Source organism: Ostrea edulis, chromosome 7 (genome assembly GCF_947568905.1).
Source record: "Ostrea edulis chromosome 7, xbOstEdul1.1, whole genome shotgun sequence".
In the NCBI taxonomy this organism is placed as follows: Eukaryota; Metazoa; Mollusca; class Bivalvia; order Ostreida; family Ostreidae; genus Ostrea; species Ostrea edulis.
In genome coordinates, this window is record NC_079170.1 from 47,029,321 (window position 1) to 47,053,455 (window position 24,135).

At 34.0% G+C, this 24,135-nt stretch overlaps 1 protein-coding gene across 1 annotated transcript in view; it reads left to right on the forward strand.

The window, feature by feature from the left end:
* The window catches only part of LOC125653449 (calcium/calmodulin-dependent protein kinase type 1-like), a 56,562-nt gene that overhangs the window by 25,873 nt on the left and 6,554 nt on the right, over window positions 1–24,135 (forward strand). The window contains exons 4-7 of the mRNA XM_056144577.1: window positions 689–827; window positions 5,032–5,155; window positions 10,152–10,227; window positions 21,045–21,157. Of these exons, the coding sequence (XP_056000552.1) occupies window positions 689–827; window positions 5,032–5,155; window positions 10,152–10,227; window positions 21,045–21,157 (452 nt within the window). The remainder of the gene's footprint in view (window positions 1–688; window positions 828–5,031; window positions 5,156–10,151; window positions 10,228–21,044; window positions 21,158–24,135) is intronic.

Here is a 24,135-nt window from a genome sequence, read left to right on the forward strand (position 1 = left end):
GTTGATCTAAGAACCCTTTGCTTACAAGCATAAAACTTTACTCACTGGATAGACTTCAAACTTGGTATACTGGTAACCCCTAATAGCAGATGACCCCTATTGATTTTGAGGTCACAAGGTCAAAGGTCAAACTACTCAGAACATAACAAAATTTGTCAACTCTGTATCTTGTGATATTCTTGTTCACTATCATTATAGATATTTCAAATTCAAAGTTGACCCTTTTCAATATTGTTACATGGGGAGGGGGGCATATGTGCTTCTAAAACATTTCTTGTTTTTGTTAGATATTTGAAATCAAATGGGTTCATATTTCTCATAAAGACAAGTCATAAAAAGTCATTCTTATAATGAAGTATACACTGGTGGATAAAGATTATAAAAATCACTTATTCTCAAAGGATTTGATATTTAAGGGCAAATTCAAATCCTCCAACTTAATTTGGAAGATGAACTACAATATACATTGATGTTACGGAACAACAATACTGCAACCATAAGATAAAAACTCCATGCATGAGCATTTTTTTTTTTTTTACCACAAATATGTAACCCCCCACCCCCCCCCCCCCCCCCCCCCCCCCACCCACACACACACACACACACAAAAGTATCCACTGGATTCTATGAACTAACATAAAAACAATGCACATTAACCATTATTAGAACATTTGTTGTTTTTTTCCAGAGTGACAGGTGGTGAGTTGTTTGATAGGATAGTTCAGAAAGGTAGCTATACAGAAAAAGATGCCAGTAACTTAATCAAACAAGTTCTAGAGGGAGTGGACTACATGCACGATAGAGGAGTGGTGCACAGAGATTTAAAGGTGATGTCACTGTAGTTAACGGAAATAAAGTCGATAAATACAGGATATCATATATAGAGTATTAAAGGTGATGTCACTGTAGTTAACAGAAATAAAGTCAATAGATACAGGATATCATATATAGAGTATTGAAGGTGATGTCACTGTAGTTAACAGAAATAAAGTTGATAAATACAGGATATCATATATAGAGTATTAAAGGTGATGTCACTGTAGTTAACAGAAATAAAGTCGATAAATACAGGATATCATATATAGAGTATTGAAGGTGATGTCACTGTAGTTAACAGAAATAAAGTCGATAAATACAGGATATCATATATAGAGTTTATTTCATGAGTGAGACAGGATTTTTAAAAGAAAAATTTCAGGAGTGTGAAGCACTTGTGAAAATATAATAAAAATCCTGTCTCAAGCTTGAAATAAATTCTATATTCAACAACGAAACATTGAATTTTCTGTTTTATTACATTTTCTTTTGTTTTTCTTTACTCATTTTATTCAATTTTATTTTGGTTAATCATGAAAAATTTAATTGTATATAAATAATGAATGTGATCATAATATTTTGTGGATGAATGTTATTGCAATTCGCTATCTGTAAAAACAAAGCGGTAACTCTAAATATGAGCTAAGCAGACCATGAAGATATCACTTTTGTTATTAACAATAGCTAGTTGTGAAAATACCAATTTTCATTCAGTGGATGAATTTCAGTATTCCACTGTTAAAAATGTAACAAAATAGGAACAGTTAGTTCACCTGAGCTTTTCTGATCAGAATTTGTCTGCTGTCTGTCATCAGAGGAACAGTCAATACCTATGTCAAACAGTTTATAGGTTTGATGTTGCCTCTGGATCAAGAATTGAACCTTGGATCATGTTGTTGTGAAGCAAGCATCCTGATGGCTAAGCTACCCGGATTCGTAAAATAATAATAATAATAATGATTGGTTTTTATATAGCGCTTTTCCAGCGTATACTGCTCAAAGTGCTTTACAATACATGATTACTCCGGCAGACCTTATATCAATCTAGAACTTTCTCAGCCTCCTAGGAAGCATACAGTGCAAGCTGCTATTACAGGTGCTAGAGCACTAACATTCTAACAATACCTTTCACTGTCTATAGCCAGGTACCCCTTTCACACTTGGATGGAGTGAGGAAATTCATGTAAAGTGCCTTTCCCAAGGACACAACGTCGGCCCTGCCGCGGCCAGGACTCAAACCCATGACCTTTTGGTCAAGTGTCTGACGGCCTAACCACTAGGCCACCGATGCCACTAGACTATAAAAAAATAAAAGCATAGATTTATAAATTCTTCTATTATAATGCAGTTAAACAGGGTTATGGCTAATTTTTTGGGCAACAGATCACAAATACTGTTTTATTTGACTAAAGGTTTTTTAAATGTATATAATACCTCTCTCAGTGGTAGAGCGTTCGCTTTATAACCAGGAGGTTGCAAGTTCTATCCCCACTTGTCATGGCCGTGTCAAACCTAAGACGTTAATAGGTAGTGATTGCTCTTCGCCGAACACTCGATATTTAGAAGTGAGAATCACAGGTCTTTTGGATATGACCTTAAGAACGGAGGTCCCATGTCACGGCAGGTGTTAGCCCTGAGCGCTAAGCATAGATTTAAATTTTTGGTACTTCATCTACAGCTGGTGACATCTCAATGTAAGTGAAAAATTCTCAATTGGATGTGAAACAAACAATCAACAAATACCCCCCCCCCCCCCTTTGTTTTGGAGGAAAAGGAGGGTTATTTTATCACTTCATTTAAACTAGGTATTCAGCTATTTTATGCTCAGATTAAGAAGGTTAAACTGTAGTTTTCTCCATCTAACCCTGTTATGAATCATCTTCTGATCAATAAAGTGGAGCAGATGCTAAAAACATGCATTAGGTTTTGTTCATTATCAAGGAAGCGTAGTATATGAGAAATGCAAAATTGAAAGATCACATTTTTCATTCAGAATAAAATGAACCTTTTTGTGATATATGTTCTTTATAAATTTTGTAATTATTTGTTAGAGTGTTGCAACACATAATGATTCTGCTTGAACTGATGGCATTTTGAAAAGCGTCTGACATTTTTACCAATTTAGAAATGTTCTAGAGATAAGTTTCTAGGTCATCAACCAGGCTCACGAATGCTTTATAGTACTTGTTAGATAGCACTCAAACTGATGCTATGACATTTCATGATTTTAATCCAACCCAAAAGCGAAGTCTTTGATTTCAAGGCAGGATACAATTTATCTATTGGTATGCATGTCATTTTTTCTAATTGACCCCTGGGGCCAGTGTAGAGCCATATTCGAATAGAGTTAGAAAGTTTTATACATGTATGGACAAAATATATAAAAACTTTCTCTAGAACCACATGGGTACATTTAGTGAAATTGATATGCAAGGGTACAAGGATTTAAAGGAACATTAGCTTTCATTTTGTCACCAAAAATTTAATTCAATGAAAATTGCTCGATACATTGTATTATATATTATATCGTATTTTATATTTCATCTTGTGGGGATCCAGGTTAGAATAGCTCCTCAGTACCCCTTGCTTGTCGTAAGAGGCGACTAAATAGAGGTGTCCTTTCGATGAGACACAAAAACAGAGGTCCCGTGTCACAGCAGGTGTGACACGATAAAGATCCCTCCCTGCTCTAAGGCTGTAAGTGCCGAGCATAGGCCTAAATTTTGCAGCCCTTCACCGGCAATGGTGACGTCTCCATATGAGTGAAAGATTTTCGAGAGAGACGTTAAACAATATTTAAACAATCTATCAATGTATTATATATTTCAGTAATAACACCAGTATTTAATGATTTCAAACACTATTTAACCTCAAAGCAGGCACTTGAATGTGTAAATTTGGTAATTAAATGATTATTGTCTTGCAAGACAATTATTCTTCCTTATTCATTTCTTTACACTAAAAGCAGTTATCTAAGTTAAACGTAATTTTATTAGGTTTTTCTTTTGTTTGTACAAATGAATGTTTTGATTAGTCATTAATATAAATTCCCATGCCATTGCGAGATTTTGAGAAGGAAATGGTTGCCATCACTGTCACAGCTAATGCCCCTTTAAAACTGTTCACACTGTGACTCCAATTGCAAGCCAGAGATAAGAGTCTAAAGTTTTACATCAGAAAAATACAAGTCTGGTTAGTGATGTTGCCCATGGGCCATATTTTCCACAATTATTATTTCATACTGTATATACTCGCCTATAGGTCGGTTCGCCTATAAGTCAGTTGTATATTTTGTAGGCTATTTTGGAGGGATTTGCCATTGACCCGCTTATAAGTCGGTATAACTTTTTTCAAGAATCTGTTGACAATTTCAAACCAAAGTTCCAACATTTTCACCTCCGTTTCATTAGACAAATAATAATTTGTGAAATGCGCTGATATCTATTCATTTTATCATTTGTTAAGTTGTTCTTGGCACACTGATTTTGACTGCGGATAACTCTGTTTACCTGATCAGGATATAGGGCTCGCGGCAGGTGTGACTGGTCGACAGAGGATGCTTACTCCTCCTAGACACCTGATCCCACCTCTGGTGTGTCCAGGGGTCCGTGTTTGCCCAACTATCTATTTTGTATTGCTTATAGGAGTTATGAGATTGATCACTGTTCGTTATCTTCACCTTTCATCAAGAAATCAATTTCATTAATATACACTTTAAGATGAATAAAATCATTAAAATATGTAAATACTTGTACTTTATGCATATAATCCTAGAATACATGAATGATATAATATGTCCAGTCAACATTAATCATGATAATCGTCGGAGTACAAAGTTGTTCAAAAATACTATACATTACGCTGTCCAGAAAAATGCTAATCTTCTTAGGACTCGCCTGTAAGTCGGATATAGAGTTTTGGACCAATTTTTAGCTCCCTAAAATCTGACTTATAAGCGAGTATGTACGGTACACAGAAAACGAATTTAATAAAAATTATACTGAAAACGATGAGTTTAAATTATTTGCATAATATATAGCAAACCTCCATGTCCAGTGAAAAACAGTTTGTTATAACCAAACTTGATTATTTGTTATTTTCGTCTCTGAGGGGATGTATCACTTTGCAATATGCATGTATCTGTTATAAGCATGTTTTATGTTATATTTTTGAAAGTACATTGAATATCATTATTATTATTTTTCTATTTTACAGCCAGAAAATCTATTATATTATAGTCCAGATGCTGATTCCAAAATTATGATTAGCGATTTTGGTTTATCAAAAACTGAGGAATCTGGGACCATGGCAACTGCCTGCGGTACACCTGGATATGTAGGTATGTGTATGATATCTGGTACACCTGGATATGTAGGTATATGTATCTGTGGTACACCTGGATATGTAGGTATATGTATCTGTGGTACACCTGGATATGTAGGTATATGTATCTGTGGTACACCTTGATATGTAGGTATATGTATCTGTGGTACACCTTGATATGTAGGTATTGATAGGCAATGATATTTGAAAAGAATAGACAAGTACTGCTGATATATATTTTCATCTATGTTTGACGATGTAGAGTACCTCCTTAAACAATAATTTCAAAAAACGATGTTACATGTTGTACCTTGCTTTGCAAAGTAGATTTGAACTTGCAACGGAACTGCTTCTCGATAGCATAACAGCTGATGACTTGAGAGGAAGGGGATTGGGGGGGGGGGGGGGGGGGGGGGGGGGAGCTTTATGTGAATACATCTACTCTACATATTGCAGAAATTGTTGTTTTTGAATTGAAACACAGATATTTTAAAAATATGAGAAACTACAGATCTAATGTGTAATTCAACTTCACTTAACATTAGGGAGGATTGGGATAAGGAGGGGGGATGGCCTATTTAGATTTCCATCAACATCTTGATAATATTTTTTTGTCATTAATGATGGCACAAATGAAATAAAATAAAGTTCAAGCAGTTGTAGATATATATAACAAAACAGATCTAGCTCATGCAGCTAGATCACATTCTTTATTTTAATTTGTAGATCCTTAGTTCAAACTTTGAAGTCCTACTGTTCAAGAATTAATACTTGTAGTTCTGTTACCTTTTAAAACCTACAAACTTGTATCGATGTCAAGTGATTCCAGTGACCTTGACCTCTTACCTTGAACATAAAAACTGATATAATTTCTGAACCAGGTCTGATAGGGATCAGGGATCTTCAGAATTAATGAGAGGATGTATATATAATATATATACATATATATATATTATATATATCATGAGAATTCACAGATTAAATACTTATGTTCTGGTTGAATAACTTGACAGAGTTATGGCCCATAGGCAGTGATTTTTTTTCACTCGGACACATCTAGTTTTACCAAGTTTTGAAGGTTTCTAGATGAAAAATTTAATGAAGTTGATATTTCTGTTAATTATATATGTACTGGTTCAGTGATGACTAAAGGTTTATTTCCTTTGGGAGTTTTGATTTTCATGGACAAGAGAAGAATTCATATCTTTTGTTTGTTTGGTACATGGATGCACACCAAATACTATAACAATAAGATATTTCATCAGTGTTTATAATTATTTTTCTGAAATTCATAGCCTAGCTCTCTCACAAATTTAGTAAAATATACCTGAAATAGAACGTAGAATGTATTTTGGAAATAGGAAGTGATTTAAAGCACTGAATTAAAGCTTGTCGAAAAAGAGGCAGAGAATTAATGTTGCTGTGTCGGAATATAATTAATCTTGCCATCATGGTGACTTTCTTGTAAAATGCCAGACAGTGTCTTGTTTATGAGATTAGTAGATCATATAGTATATTTACGTAATAGTATGAGAAATGTATAACTCCTGTCCGCAAGAGCCTTCGAGCACCACAAATTTACAAATGATAAAAAATTGATGTAGCAAAGAACCTATTAAAGGTGTCTGTATATCATGTCAGGGTTGTAGCCAGTCCCATCACTTCACGCTGAATTGATTTCAACTGGTAATGGTGGCTGCAGTGATGTCTTGTTTAAACCAAGTGAACTATAATTTTGGAGAGAACTGACAGGATTTCCCAAGGGCAGGCTTCAGCAAGTAATGACAAGTTTCAGATTCAAAGACTTCCTTGCTGGTATTATTTTGGTATTTACTGAGATGATTCTTGACAGTAATCGCCCATCCTGATTCACCCTGTAACTGTCTATTGACGAATGCTTGACTAGACTGCCAATGGTTGGTTGGTTCTCAACTTTAGTTGGTTCTGGGCTCTCTCAGGTCATTGCAAGGAGAGAGCTTTATATTTAGTGGTTTCAAAGTTTTGGTTGTTATGATGTAGAACATATGAGGTCCACTAAGATATAGTTTTTCAACAGAAATACCAGTTTTTGTATACAATGTAGTATATTATTTTACAAGATCATTGAATAATACATAAAATACTGTCCACAAGACTGCAATACTTACCAACATTTCATTACAGAGAAATACCATTTGAAAACACGAACGTTCAGAAATCGCAAACCTCCATCAAGGCTGCCCATTCACAAAATTTGATAAGCTCACGCCAGTCATCAAATCTTTCAGTTTGCATGAAATTCAAGCCATAATATTCATGTAATCATATTTACACTCTATAGTTTTCTTATCCTTTTGAACTCTCTTATAGAATATCAAGTTCATTTGTCATTGATTGATGGCAAACTATGATTTGTTTTGGCTATGTTTTGACTGCAGAAACATTAGAAATGTTGTATTTGTCATTCAAAGTGAAAAATAAAGCTGATCTGTAAATTTTCAAAAAAAAAAAAAATAATAATAATTTCCGTAAAATATCATACACACCCAACAGATACTGAGTTTTGACTTTTCTAACAATCAAAACAAAAAAAATTTTTTTCCACAAATGCAATTTTTCATTATATTTTGGTTCATTTATGAGGATGATCATTTGTAATTGGTCTGTCAACGCTGGTCACCTTTCCTGAGCTGGGAGTTAATTGTAAGAACACTGGTGTGACTATGTTTTTAAAAGACGATCACCTGTTATTAATGACTCGCTGCAAGGTTAACTTTAAGTCATTATCGATATGCGCACAAGACTCTCACTTCTCTGACATGTGTGTAACTGCGCTACTGTATTGCCAAGGGAAAGTAATTTTCCATATCAATATTATTGGCTATATACAAGTAGAGTAGCAGCATTGATAAGATTGGTTTACACGTTTCTATTTATATATAGACCTGACTTTGGATTTCCTGAACAGTTATTCTTAATGCGCAGTATTTCACATATAAATCAGAATTTTATGAGCTTGAATCTGATATGATAACATTATGAAACCACTTTTAGTCAATAATTCACTTGCACTAATATTATGTCAGATTTTGAGTGGATGAATGTTCAAATTAAAGTGAGACTCTACTTTTAACTGACTTGGATCAAGTCAAAGCTCTACCAGATAATTTGTTTATGGGAATTTCAGTCATTAGAAATGAATTTGGACAATTATCGATGTGGTCATAAATACAGCAAAACATCTAATGTCGGTCGTCATTTTAAATGGGTTCTATACCTTCAACCAAGAGGTGTGATAGTAAATACATACAGTGTACATCAAGAGGTGTGATAGTACATACATACATACATACATACAGTGTACACCAAGAGGTGTGATAATACATACATACAGTGTACATCAAGAGGTGTGATAGTACATACATACAGTGTACACCAAAAGGTGTGATAATACATACATACAGTGTACACCAAGAGGTGTGATAATACATATATACATACAGTGTACATAAAAAGGTGTGATAATACATACATACATACAGTGTACATCAAGAGGTGTGATAATACATACATACAGTGTACATCAAGAGGTGTGATAGTACATACATACAGTGTACACCAAGAGGTGTGATAATACATACATACAGTGTACACCAAGAGGTGTGATAGTATATATACATACATACAGTGTACATCAAGAGGTGTGATAGTACATACATACATACAGTGTACATCAAGAGGTGTGATAGTACATACATACAGTGTACATCAAGAGGTGTGATAGTACATACATACAGTGTACACCAAGAGGTGTGATAGTACATACATACAATGTACACCAAGAGGTGTGATAGTATATATACATACATACAGTGTACATCAAGAGGTGTGATAGCACATACATACAGTGCACACCAAAAGGTGTGATAATACATACATACAGTGTACACCAAGATGTGTGATAATACATATATACATACAGTGTACATAAAAAGGTGTGATAATACATACATACATACAGTGTACATCAAGAGGTGTTGTAGTACATACATACAGTGTACACCAAAAGGTGTGATAGTACATATGTACATACAGTATACATGTATATATAAGGTTTAATTTTAGTAGTGTTAATGATAATGTGTAATCATGTAATAGTGCGTAATTTTGGTAGATCTAGTGGTAATTTTATTTGAATATTTGTTACGTTTTCGTGTTTTGTTTTGTTTGAAAATTTTCCCTCATTAAAACTTTCTGGTTTCGAAGTGAATATTTTAACCAATTGAAGAAGTGTTTTATATTTATAGTAGTGCATATATCTATCATAGTATTTGATAGTATAAAATATATTAATATCATGCAGCATATTCTCCTTTTAATTGTCATTGGTTTGAAAGGCCATATACATATTATATCAGAACTCAATTTAAGACAATTCGGGTATCTGGAATCATTAGTTATCCGGATGATTTTGATTGGAGCCAAAGCATCTGGATAAATGAGGCTTCACTGCATTTTTGTATTTTTGACTAAAGTGATATTTGACTCTGCCATTCATTCTGCCAAAAAACTTGTCCCAATTTGTTCCCCACACCCCCATTTTAATGTTGAATATTACAACTATAAGCAAGAAAAGAACTCCCGTGAACAGCATGCTTTAAAACTAAGGAGAGGACAGAACACATCCGATGCAATCTTCTAATATATTTCTTAATTAGGACAAGAATCCATTCTTAAATCATAAAACCTTTTGTTAACTGGAACCTCCATATTTCATACCAGAGGAGTGAAATTGCAATAGACTTTGATTATTGCATTATTATTGTATTGATAAAACTTGTTCTCCGTGGAAAACTATCAGTCTACAATTTGAATGTCTATAATGCCATCAATTAATGATTTTAACATTACTCATTTGAAGAAAACATCTGAATAATTGAAAATATCTTTGGTCATAAGAAAATCCACACTATAAATATATACATGAAAAAATTGATGCCAATGTAAATTCTTTGTTCGTTTTTGTTTGTCAGCACCGGAAGTCCTAGCACAGCAGCCTTATGGGAAAGAGGTGGACTGCTGGTCTATTGGTGTTATATCATACATTTTGTAAGTATATACTGGATTGTAATTATGTGTTTGTTAATACACTTCATTCTTTTTTTGTGATTTGGCAAAAGTGGAGGAATGTAGCAATGCAAAATGTAATAAACTCAACTATTATATTTTGCATTAATTATTACATTTTGCATGAAGTTCAACTCAGAGTGTAACAACACAAAATGTAATAACATTCTCTTTAATTGAATATGTGACTTCAATATTTTGATAAATGCATGAGCAAAATTATTATGTTTTGCTTTGAGTTCAATGCAGAATGAAATAACACAAAATTTCATAAATATGTAAGATCTATTGAGCACTAAATTTATAAATATGAACTCAAATAATGGAAGATATCATTAATAATTTTGAATTAATGCGTGCTTTAAATGAATCGAAAGATATGTGTACTAGCAGTCAATTAATGAGAACAATGATGAGTTACTGATCTCTTTTATCAAATTAACCATATCATTGTTTTGATATATGATTACAGTTATTACATTTTGTGTCATTACATTTTTTCGGCGAGATCAATGCAAATCGTACGGACACAAAATGTAATAAATTTATGGTTATGAAATTTGCATCAGTGGGTATTTTAATGTAAAATACTCATATCTGATTGGCTGAGAAGCATTTGAAAAAACATAATATTTCCCTCTGAGAATAGAAAGCACACGCTCCAGGGTGATAGGGTAACATTACTTGACAATGGGTGATATTATAAAAATTGTCACATGCGTCAAATTTATGTGCGTACGGTTTGGCGTAGATTTTTAGACAACGTCGTTTGAGCTTTTGTAATAAGCGCGAATACCTGCATTGAATTACAATTAAAACATCGCATGATAGTGATTGATCAAATGTCAACAGAAGTAAGTTTTTCTGCCTTATTGTACATTCAGTATAATATAACAAATATTGCATGTAGTTGAGGGTAACATTGAAAATTTTCACCCCTCGAGAAACCATTGTTAATCTCGGCTACGCCTCAATTGACGATGATTTTCTCTGGGTGGAGATTTTCGATGTTACCCTCGACTACATGTAATATTCATATAATATTATTTTGGTTTTAATGTATACATAATTCATTATACATAAAAATAAATGATGTTCATTACATTCTCTGTTGAACTCAGTACAAAATATAATAATAGAGTTTATTACATTTTGCATCAGTGTTACATTTTGTGTTGTTCTAGAGGTATCAGTTGAGCATATATAGAGCTTATCAGTCGGTAGTTTGATCAAGCACACATATTTGTTCCTTATGCCCCTCTTTGAAAAAGAGGGAGTATATTGTTATCCACCTGTGAGTTGGTCGGTTAGTCTGAGTCAGTCTGTAGACCAAGCCTTGTCCACTCAATATCTTGAAAACCTTTTCCTTTACAGACATCAAACTTGGTACACTAGCACATCTTAAGGGGTAGATGACCTCTATTTATTTTGAGGTCACATGGTCAAAGGTCAATCAACTCTGCATGGACATGGGAAGATACTGTCTGCTCATTATCTTGAGAACCCTTTCCTTGACAGACATCAAACTTGGTACACTGGTACATCTTCAAGAGAAAATGACCCCTCTTCATTTTGAGGTCACATGGTCAAAGGTCAATCAACTCTGCATGCATGGACATGGGAAGATACTGTCTGCTCATTATCTTGAGAACCCTTTCCTTGACATACATCAAACTTGGTACACACATTGTATGGAGTAGATGACCACTATTGAATTTGAGGTCATATGGTCAAAGGTCAAACTGGTCATGGAAAGATACTGTCCACTCAAAATCTTGAGAACCCTTTGCTTGACAGACATCAAACTTTGTACACTGGTGCATCTTAAGAAGTAGATGACCCCTATTGATTTTGAAGTCACATGGTCAAAGGTCAAGAGTCAATCCCCTCTGGACATAGGAAACAATTGTCCGCTCAAAATCTTGAAAACTCTTTACTTGACAGACATCAAATTTTGTACACTGGTACATGATTGTGTAGAGTAGATGAACCTTGTTAATTTTGGGTACATATGATTAAAGGTCAAGGGTCATACTGGATAATATTGTCTCCTACATTTTTGAGAATTATTTGCTTGATTGACACCAAACTTGGTACACTGGTACATACTAAGGAGTAGATTACCCCTACTGATTTTGAGGTCGCATGGTCAGAGGTCAAGGGTCAATCCACTCTGGACATGGGAAGATATTGTCTGCTTGATATCTTGAATTGTTTTTGGCAATCACACAACACGTGATGCTTGTGTATAGCCCTTTTCAAATTTGCACCACGGGGGGCATACATGTTTCTGAAATTCTTGTTTTAGTATTTATTTACTGTTCATTTATTGAACACATTAATTATGAAATATGTGTTATTTGTTTTCGGTAAAATATCTCATATTCTTTCAGATAAGCGCATCAACTATTAGATATGAAATATCACCATTATAATTTACTTAGAACATGTTTGACTATTATGCTTTTGCTTACAATGGTATTTTTAAACATCTTGAGAATGGAACTACAATTTAATTTCCTTCTTGAGCTCCTCATCACTATGACTTTCACAGTTGTCAGTACAGTTTCCAATAATATTTTAAACAATCAAATAGATATTTACACATTCAGTTGTATGAAATTCTATGCACTGAATCAAAAATTTCTTTGAAAAGATAACAATTTTTAAAATACTTATAAATTATTCCTGAATAAACATTTTTTTGTTTTTTTGTCTTTAAAATCCCCAGGACCACAAGGCCTTCTGCTGTTTGGCATTTCACCAGCGACAACTAAGGTGACAACTAATAAATGCTCCACTTATCACCTGCCTTTGGCATTATATTGAGACATTTAACACAGGAATATGGTGTTTTTGTTTTGAAAATGGGGTGGCAGATGGCTGTTTGTGAATTTAGTTATAATGGAAGACTCACATAGCAGGAAAAATGTTCTTGACAAATTGTGGTGGTAAAGTGAAAATAACAAATTAAAATGTTTTTTTGCAATTTCGCAAAACAGAAAAAAAACCCATTATTACTTAATTAAGCTGCAAAATGATGTAATCACATACTGTACTGGTATTAAGTATAAAACTGGCTAGATGATATCGATGTATTAAATTCTTTGAGCATGAATTCATTGTTGCCATGATATGAAGCACTGACTGTGGGTATATATAAGCAGTTTTTTAATGAGTGCAGTATAGCATAATTCTCTTCTGGTACAGAGCCAGTGTCATCAGCCTAGTGATGTACAGAATTGTCTTGGACACCTAGCTTATAAAACAAAGTTTGTGATTAGATCAAATGACTCAATATCAATAAATTGTGTAAGTCTGACTAAGTCATAAGAGTTTCAAATGAATCATTCTATCACATAGGATAAGAAGAGTAACACAAAACCAAGCAAATTTGCCCTCGGAGAATAACTTACAAAAACGAGAGTGTCTCTCCTGATCGTACTAATGGAATTTCTATATCAAACTGAGTCTTGCCCATCTTGTGTTCAGTGTGGAAATTGCACAATGGCAGATGTAAGTTAATTATGATTTCCAATGATGATGAAAATCCACTGGCACAAATTAGACAACTGCAAACTGAGTGTGCTACGTGATGTAAATGTCTCCACAGACTGACATATAACAAGGTTTCCCGAAAATCTCGTCATTATTTTTAGCTCACCTGAGCTGAAAGCTCAAGTGAGCTTTTCTGATCGTTTTTTGTCCGTGGTCTGTCTGTCTGTCCGTCTGTCTGTTAAACTTTTCACATTTTCGACTTCTCCAGAACCACTGGGCCAATTTCAACCAAACATGGCCAAAAGCATCCTTGGGTGAAGGGCTCTCAAGTTTGTTCAAATGAAGGGCCATGTCCCTTTCAAAGGGGAGATAATCACAAAAATGCAAAAATAGGGTGGGGTCATTTAAAAATCTTCTTCTCAAGAACCACTGGGCCAGAAGAGCTGAAATTTACCTGAAAGCTTCCTGACATATTGCAGATTCAAGTTTGTTCAAATCATGGGCCCCGGTGGTAGGATGGGGCCACAAGGGGGGATCAAAGTTTTACATACAAATATATAGGGAAAAACTTTAAAAATCCTCTTCTCAAGAACCACTAAGCCAGAAAAGCTGAGATTTACATGAAAGCTTCCTGACATATTGCAGATTCAAGTTTGTTCAAATCATGGTATCCGGGGGTTGGATGGGGCCACAATAGGGGATCAAAGTTTTACATACAAATATATAGTTAAAATCTTTTTCTCAATAACCACTGACTCAGAAAAGCTGAGATTTACAAGAAAACTTTCTGACATAGTGCAGATTCAAGTTTGTTCAAATCATGGCCCCCCGGGGGGTAGGATGGGGCCACAAGTGGGGGGGGGGGGGGGGGGGTAAAAGTTTTACATACAAATATAGGAGAAAGCTTTAAAAATCTTCTTCTCAAGAACCATTGGGCCAAAGAAGTTGACATTTACATGAAAGCTTTCTGACATAGTGTAGGTTCAAGTTTGCAAAGGGTAGTTTGGGCCATAATAGGGACTAAGGTTTTACATGCAAATATATATGGAAAATCTTCAGATATGGACCAAGGTGACTCAGGTGAGCGATGTGGCCCATGGGCCTCTTGTTTGGGTAAAATTCCCGTAAATGTTGCATTGTCTTTTGGGAGGATGCAGGCTGCCATGGATAACAATTTCATCATGTATATACTCCACTTGTAAAAAATGATAATAAAAATAGAGGAATAAATGGGGGGAAAAGATATCAATAAAAATAGAGGACAAGTGAGGAAGAAAAAGTGAGCAGGGCATTTTCCATTTGGGCTGGTTATATACCTTGTATGCATACTTTAAATCAACATATATTCAAGTAGATTTACATTTGCCAATTAAACTACTTTAATACGCATGATCTATTAATCTATTTTCATTACTTTGTTACTAGAAGATGGATACATACAATTTCATGCTTTTGATACCCCCATACTGAATAAGGAGGGGGGGGGGTATTGTTTTTGTCCTGTCTGTCAAAAACTTTGTAAATTTTTAATGATGAGTGATAGGGGTCTCATATTTAACCTTGTTTGTAAATTTTTAATGGTGAGTGAGAGGGTTCTCTTATTTTATATGTGCAATCCTTGTAAATAGACTTACCTTTCTTTTGGTACCAAAGTTTTTGACCATGTGACCTTGGAGTTTGACTTTTAAGAAAAGATAACCTAGGCAATATCTTCTGAAAGGTTATCATATTGTCAGTGCTTTCATAATATATATACAGTGGAGCCTCGGTAATCCGGACGTCATTAATCCGGATGCTTCACCTTCCGGACGATTTTTCTAGGGAACAGAATTTTTATACAATATTTTACATCATTAATCCAGAAATTCGCATTCCGGATCCGGACGGTCACTTTTTACTACAAAGCGTTATAATGCATTGAAAATTGTACCGTTAATCCGGACGGTAATTTTGTTTAGAGAAGGTCTGTGTCGAAAAATTTTAGCAAGGCGTAAATTATAAAGAAAACAAGCCACACTGTCTAATTGAAGCGATTACCTGTACCCTGTCAACACCTCCCTCCAATTAGGTGGTGTGTGATGATAAGTCCGTTAGATAGCACGTGCCGATCGAGACATTGTGTTGCCAATTTTCGCACATAAGATCTTTATTGCGTGTAGTGTTGAATTTTGTAAATAAATCTGTAGCATATTATTTTATAGTCTTGATCAATACCCTAATAGTATTAATAAATTAAACATCATGCCGTAATGATATTTTTTTAACTGCTACACATATCAGTTGTACTGATTCATAAATTGATATCGGCTTATTCAAATCTAAAGAGTGTAGATTATACTTCTAGATTCTGGATTTTATACTTTTGATTGGCGTGAAATATATATGTATGTTCATGCACATGTATATGTAGTAAGTTTTTAATGTTTAGAATGTCGCGCATGTAGAATGTACCTGTGTACGATTGATTCTTGTTACGATGTTGTAGAGCTTTATTGCTTTCGAATTTTTAAACTCTGGGTAGAAGTGAGAAAATTACCATTTTAAGGAAAATGACAATTAAATTCTGTATGTAACTGTAATATTAGTTTCACCCAAGTTTTGTTCCGTTATTATCGCATCATGAAAATATTAGGTGCGTGTGACTAGATCAAAGCAGTAGTAGGTCTTGATATTACGAGCTTAAATGAATTTGTTCTCCCGATATTGTCTTGGATAATTATAGAATAAGAAATATAAACTCTGGCAGATTGAATTTTGGTTAAAGAATATTGTCAACTGACATGATAATCACGAAATTCTTATATCAAGTTTGGACAATGAAGATTGTTTTAACAGACTGCCAAACCCGTGAATTGTGACAGATGGAAATTACCGGCCTCTTTAAGAAGTAAAAGTGTGATGAAATGTTTGAAGTGTAAATGATTATGTTAGTTACTAATGATTTATTTACTTATAGTTACATAAAGTGCTTCATTATTTGTTTTAGTGCATGCGGTACACAGTTTTGTATATTTATTTGTAGGGATCATATGTATGTACAATGTAAGCACAGGCAAATACACTGAACACTTACAATTTTAGTGCTTTGAAATACATGTAAATGTTAACATTATCATAATTTATTTACTAATGCAAATGGTTAAATCCAATGATAGAATGTGTTTAATTCACTATGCATCAATAAAGTAGGCACATATTGGTTACTTATGCAAAGCTAGAAAATATGCGATTCAATTATCCGGACGCTTCAGTTATCCGGACGATTTTGCTGGGAACCAAAGTGTCCGGATTAACGAGGCTCCACTGTATATAGATTCCTTATGACATAAGACCTTTCATTTGATACTATGATTGTTATCCTTGTGACCTTGACTTGGAGTTTGATGAAAATTTCAAAGCTTTAACCAATACTTTAATCTTGCTCATGACTTTTGTATAATGAGTAATAAGGCTCTCATTTTTCATATGTGCATTCCTTGTGACAAGACCATTCATATGTTACCAAAGTTCTTGACCTTGACCTTTGTGTGTTTCTTTGTTGCCATCAAGGGTATATAATGCTTTACAAACATAAGTTGTTTTTTTTGTTAATTCAATAGACAACAAATTGCTACAACTTTATCTACAGCGAATTTCTGCAAAGTTATAATAAAATTTAATTTGGCCCCATTTCGAAGGTGCTGAAAACAATTCAACATCTCATATGATAAACCACCAACAATGCGGCACAATTCAAAATCATGAGAGCATATTTCTTGGAGATAAAATTGCCCAATTTTCCATTCCTCAGATTTTATATTGGTGTATTTCAAACAATTGTAAAGCAATGTATTGCTTCATAAAACAGCGCATGTATTTAGTACATATGTATATAACCTATCTGTTGATATTTTTATGCACTTTCATCATATGTCGTAGTGGGGTGCTTCCATGTCACATACTAATTTGGTTTAAGATAATAAAAGAAAAGCAAAATGTATGTAAACCTTGAATCATACTGAAGAAATATAGAATGACATATTGAAATCTGCAACTATTCTTGTAAGATATTGGTCTTTGTCATTTCTTATTCTTACAATGAACACAGGATTAGAAATCCCATAGTGATGTGGTCAATCGGATGAACATCATACTTTATAGGAGATTGGCTTGTAAGACAATTATTCTCAGGTGTACAAGGATATGTTGTAATTATATGTAATACACGTATCAACACTTCACCACAAGTTAGTACTCCTTTTGTGGGGTCAGCTAAAGGTCAATCAGTGAGTAAGCCAAGATTTCCTTCTTTTCTATCAAATAGTTAATTATTAGGTTTTCGTGCAAGTTTATGGGTTGCCCCACCCTGGGACAGTATGTAGTTCGCTGTTATAGATGTAAAGGTGGTGAACAAGGGAGATAACTAAATGTGCAAAGTATACAGTAATAAACTGAAAAGATTAGGTTTTAATTAAATTTATATGTCTAGATTATTTACCGACACATGCATACCATCACAAACACCCTAGACATTTAATTTATTCTTCTTTTTTTTTTATATTATGTAAAATAAACAAATGCTATAGCATGTTATGCTCTGAATAACTTTGTGGAATGAGAGTACCAAATTAAATGCCATGGTGACCCTCAGATGTGAAATCCAGAGGCTGTTTACTCAAGATTGAGCAGAAGTATAAACGTCTAAAGTGAAATTATTTGAAATTGAAAAAAAATATTAGAGTTTTAATTAATTGTTGGGATAAGAAATTATCACACAAAATTAAGATATGAGTAAGGAATTACTGTGTTAGGAGTATGTTTGAAATGAAGGGTGTAATTCACTGCAGATTGATGTATGTTAACTTTTGAAAAAATGAAAGCAACGGATCCATGTAATTATATTTTTTGTGGCTTTTTATAAGCTAGCACTTGGGATGAACTTTCAAATGTTGGGAGGCATTTGTCTAAAATCAATATAGTACGTTAATTAATGAGAGGGCCCAAGGTCTGTATTGAGGTCTATGGGGGAATGAATTGGTACTCTCTTTCCCCTATAGTGATGTAAGCATGAGTTCCGATATAAATGAGGATATATGAATATTTAACTAGCAAAGAATTATAATCAACAATCAGTGTTGTACATGTAAATATTATATAGCCAAGATTAGTACTTCATAGCTGAATTTAGCAAAGGCAAGCAACAGAATAACTGTCTTTTAATGGAAACCTATATCCTGGATGTGTACAAGTTATAGTGGATATTAATCTCATTTAGAACTTATTGTAGTGTGCATGGTTGTGCTGAGATATGATATGAGCTGGTTTAATCCAGTATTGTACACTACTATATGACAGATGTGCTGATTTATGCCAAATAATACATCAGTTCCTTTTGTGCCAGATTTTTAAATTCTCAAAAATAAGTGCAAAGACAATGTTAGGATACTAACCCTATAGATGATAGGGGAGTAAATATTTATTGTACCATTAAATGAGAAAAATATATGTGTGATGTAAATAAAAATGTTTCATGCTGTAAGGTATATATTCCACTCATGTTATCTAATCAACATACTAGTCTAAGTTTAAACATTTTATAGGGATTTTTTGGGGTCTCACTTTAAGCTAGCAACAGAACTGTAGCTCTCTGAAAAAATATTTTGTCAAAATAATTTTTCAGAGAGCTACAGTTCTGTAGCCAACTTTGAGCCAAATTAAGACTCCAATGAGCATTTTCATCAAACTGCGTTCTTTATCTATAACTGTCTAGCTGTCTTAAGTGGCCTTGTATTTAGCCATTTTGGTGAAGTAGAATAGGGAACAGGCAATATTAATCAGGATCCAAAATGGCTGTAGAGATTATGTTAGGACCTTATACAGACCAGTTAGCTGCATATTCATAGAGTCACCAAAATCGTGACAATCCATTATAAAGTTCTGGTAGAGATTGGTCCCAAGCAATTACTGTTACTTTTGAGTTTTGGGAAATCCAAAATGACAACCAAAGTCATTTGTGTGAATGATTTCATCAACGTGTTAATCTCTCCAGGCCTGGACAATACTCTCACCTCTTCACTCCCAACTTCCTGTAATCTAAATGTCCTATAAACTTGAAGTACCTTATATTGCCATACTTGAAGCTAGCTTATTGCTCATGGTCCTGAAGATTGTAAATGTAATTAATGACTGGCTTGTGGCTTTCAAGCTTTTCGTGGTAATTTTGATTTTAGGTGATAGATCTTCCATGAAATAGGTCCATGGATTTCTGTAGATTGTAAAGAAGAACCTAGCTCTGAAAGCACATGTATATGTATTCCATTGTTATCATAATATTGTAAAGTATCGAATATTACATACACACACATGTACAGTGTTCAAACCCTACTTTGGAAAAAACTTTAGTCACATGTAAGTATTGTGTGCATGCAACCAAAGAATAGCAAAATGACAAGTTACATGAAGATGGAGCTATCTTAACTGAATTTCGCAGGATATTAGTGTTTGAAAATAACCATAAACTGATAGACCAAGTCTAAGTCAAATGGCACTGGTCTATGCCAATTGTAATTGAAATAGACCATATTGTCTATGTTGATTTTCTAGGTTTAAGAAATTTAAAGAAGAAAAAAAAAACAGGGGAAAAAAATTAATAATACATAAATAAATGAAATAATAACAAAGTCTTGTTGAACCATGGCTTAAAAAACCAATGTTCCATTAAGCACTTTCGTGACCATGACTGCATGTTTAAGAATGTCAATTGTAGTTTGCATTGGTTTGAATACGTTCTCAGTACCCCTTGCTTGTCGTAAAAGGCGACTAAATGGAGCGGTTCTTTGGATGAGACTGCAAAAACTGAGATCCAGTGTCACAGCAGGTGTGACATGATAAAGATCCCTCCCTGCTTGAAGGCCATATAAGCGCTGAGCATAGGCTTAAATTTTGCAGCCCTTCACCAGCAATGGTGATGTCTCCATATTCTCAAGTGGGACATTAAACAACATACACCCACCAACCACAAATGAAAGTGTACATTAAAACTATTTAAAAAAATTTCACTAAAATGTAATATTATCATGTGGATTATAACAGTCGCTTGTCGTTTTTCTTTTTCCACTAAAGTGTAAGATCTTTGATCTAGCTGTCCCAATATTTTCCCAGAAAGCTACAGTTCTGCAGCTACCTCTGTAGATGAAATATTAGATATTGACTTTGTCATGGTTACATAGAAATGCATGTTTAGTTATGCTGTGAATAGATTTTCATGGAGAGATATTGAAGATTGAAGTTGATTAGTAAAGTTTTCATTTTTTATCCTTCAGATTATGTGGTTACCCTCCGTTTTATGATGAAAACGATGCAGCATTGTTCCAACAGATTCTCCGAGCCGAGTACGAATTTGATTCACCCTATTGGGATGACATATCAGAGTCAGGTGGGGAAATATTAAATATAAAAAAAAAAAATTGATCATGGCATTTTTAATGTTGTGTGATTTTTAAACAACAGACATGATTTTTCTCCGCTTTAAAGCAGCATTCCGCTTTCCGAACTGGAAAAATCTGTTCTCTGTATAACGATTCTCTAGGTTGCTCAATAATTTCACCGTTTACGAATCTTATTTTCCGGGAATATCTGGTTTTGACTTTGAATTTTACATAGCAGATTTCCTCATTGTATTCTTCTCGTTGATTGGTTGAATAATTACGATATCGCCCAAATCAGCAGAATGAACAGTGATTGTAAACATGTGGGCCTATAAATACAAAAATGTCCGTAAAAGTAATACAACGGGACAACAGTAATGTTAATAATGCCATTGCCAAGGTCCTGCTTTTGAAGAACCTTTTAGTCAAGTGTTGGAAATTTGCAAAGGACCTTTGCCAAAGACTAGGTTAGGGAACCAGTACTTACTATTATTGGCATTTTTATCAAGCTTAAAAACTTCAAAATTGGTTCACATAATTCATTTTCTGAAAAGCTTCTTGCAGAAGTCAAAATATCCATTTTCTTTAGGGGGCCAAAGGGACTTTGGCCCCCTGAACCCCCTGATCTAGAGGCACTGCCCCTAGATACCCCGCTGGGGGAGGACCCCCATACTCCCCTTCCGCTTTTTCTATCTCTCTGTAGAACCATGTCTTAAACAAGAACATACAGTTGACAATTCACTTGGATCACTTTGAAAGTAGAGAAGAACAAGAAATACTAACATTTTATGCTACATGTATAATATTTGATCTCTTATTTGTATGTATTTCTGTCATTAATCTTTCACGTTAATTTCATGGAAAACTTGTCACAATTAAAACATCTATGAGTAAAGAAAACTCAAGTTCATTGAATTAAGGAATAACTATCCTCACATTTGCTATTTGTGACCATTAATGCTGATTTAATGAGTTTTTAGATCCAGTAAAACGGGATGTTTGCGTCCATTAAAACAGCATTATTGGTCGCAAATAACAAATGAGAAGATAGCCATTTCCATTTTAATGCAATTTCGCAGTTTGCTTGATGTTTAAATCTTGTATCGTTTAAGTTTTGGTGTTTCGGTTTTATGTTTGGAAATTTTAATTCAAGCTTGATGTTACGTTTTTGCGTCATTGTATGACGTCACAATCGAAAGCTTTCCATTTCAATAGTGCTCACTGAACTGCCTAAAACCTCCATGTATTAGCCAATCAAAATGCAAATTAAAAAACAGTTGCATTTGAATGAAAATCGAGTCACGTTCCCTTCCAAGTCTAAATAGTTTTGGAAAGATGTCATATATATTAAGGGTTATGCATTACATTCTGAAAAAAATTGTATCATGTGCCACTGTTCTATTATTCTGACATTGAAATGAATTAGAAATTTAAGCCTCCACATTCCTCCCTAATACACTTAACACCAACCACAGATTGTTTATTGATCAAAGTGAATAACTTTGATTATATATAGTTAAAAGTCATAATCATTTATCAGAATCAGAAAATTGCCACTAAAACAATTTGTCAGTAAAAGACAATTACAGATAAGTATTAAAATCTATTGTTTGAACAAATATCAGGCAGTTCACCACATGTGAGATTGTCAGGGAAAACAGTTCATATTGTTGAAATCACACTGTAAGATACCAATGTATCATATATTTCTGTCTGTGAATAATACCCCACCCCCAGTATACAATACAATACACAAGTAAGTTGAATGAGAACATACAGAATAGATAACTAATAAACACTCCATGTAAACTACATCAATAACTACATCTATAAGCTAGTTGGCAGCAGGTCAAAGTCCCCACAAATGTACAAGACTGATTTCCTTCAATTCAAGGCAATTACTGTACTGAAATAAACAAATATATACCTAACAGTGTACAGAGAGGGAAGAAAAATGGTCAGAAAGATATACAGAAAGGCTTTCCATGTTTTGGTAAACGCCGCTCAAAAGGATGCTAACTTTTTAGCCATTTGGAGAGCTCAGCAAGTTTGCTGCAACAGGGCCATCAACAGGGTCTACCTGTTTATAAAGCATATTATTTTAGGTCATTCATCTAAATAAATCAGTTTATATCATAAATTTCAATGATGCCATTTCAAAAAATCCTGGTACATTGTGGGTGTTTGGAATGCAAATGATCTGATACTAATGGGTGGTTAAGAGAATCAAATCTTTAACAAATTGTGTGGATGAGTTAGCTAATTGATGTGTATATACACACACACCGTCATCTTATACATCTGTTTTGGGATGATCATGGTTTGAAAAATGTGAATCTAATTGGTGCCCCCCCTTTATTAATCCTCAGAGCACCAGTGTTGCTTATTAGGAGTAATATGGTAGAAAACCCTGGATGTACTCTATGTAGGTCAGTTCCTGAGACAATCTATCACCTCATGTGGAATTGCAATAAAGATCAGCCTCGCAGGAATATTAAATCATGATTCCAATCTGTAATTGGTCATCAAATTTTTAGTACAAAACAAGGAATTTATTATGGGAATTGGTGAATAATGAATTGGTTAAAAATACAACACTTTTATGGTGTATAATCAAATTATACATCTACCACATCAAATGAGGGTTATTCTTCATAGAAAGAGAAAACTAAACAATTCCAGCAAGTGCTGTATGAATTTGAAAACCAGTGTAATATACAGCTTTTGGCCATTTCCTGTATTTAATGTTTTTAGTTCATTTTTATAAGTATACATGCATCATAATCTTATACACAGCTAGGGGTTCCTTCTAACCAATCTTTAAAGTTGCGTAAGAAATGGAGTTCCCTTTTTATAACAATCCTACAAGGTACCTTTTCACATGAAATAAATGCATAATGAAAAAATAGTTCATATAATGTTGAAAATGATTGACAGATCCACAAGTCGATCGTCACCCAAACAATGTAAAATGATGTATCACAAC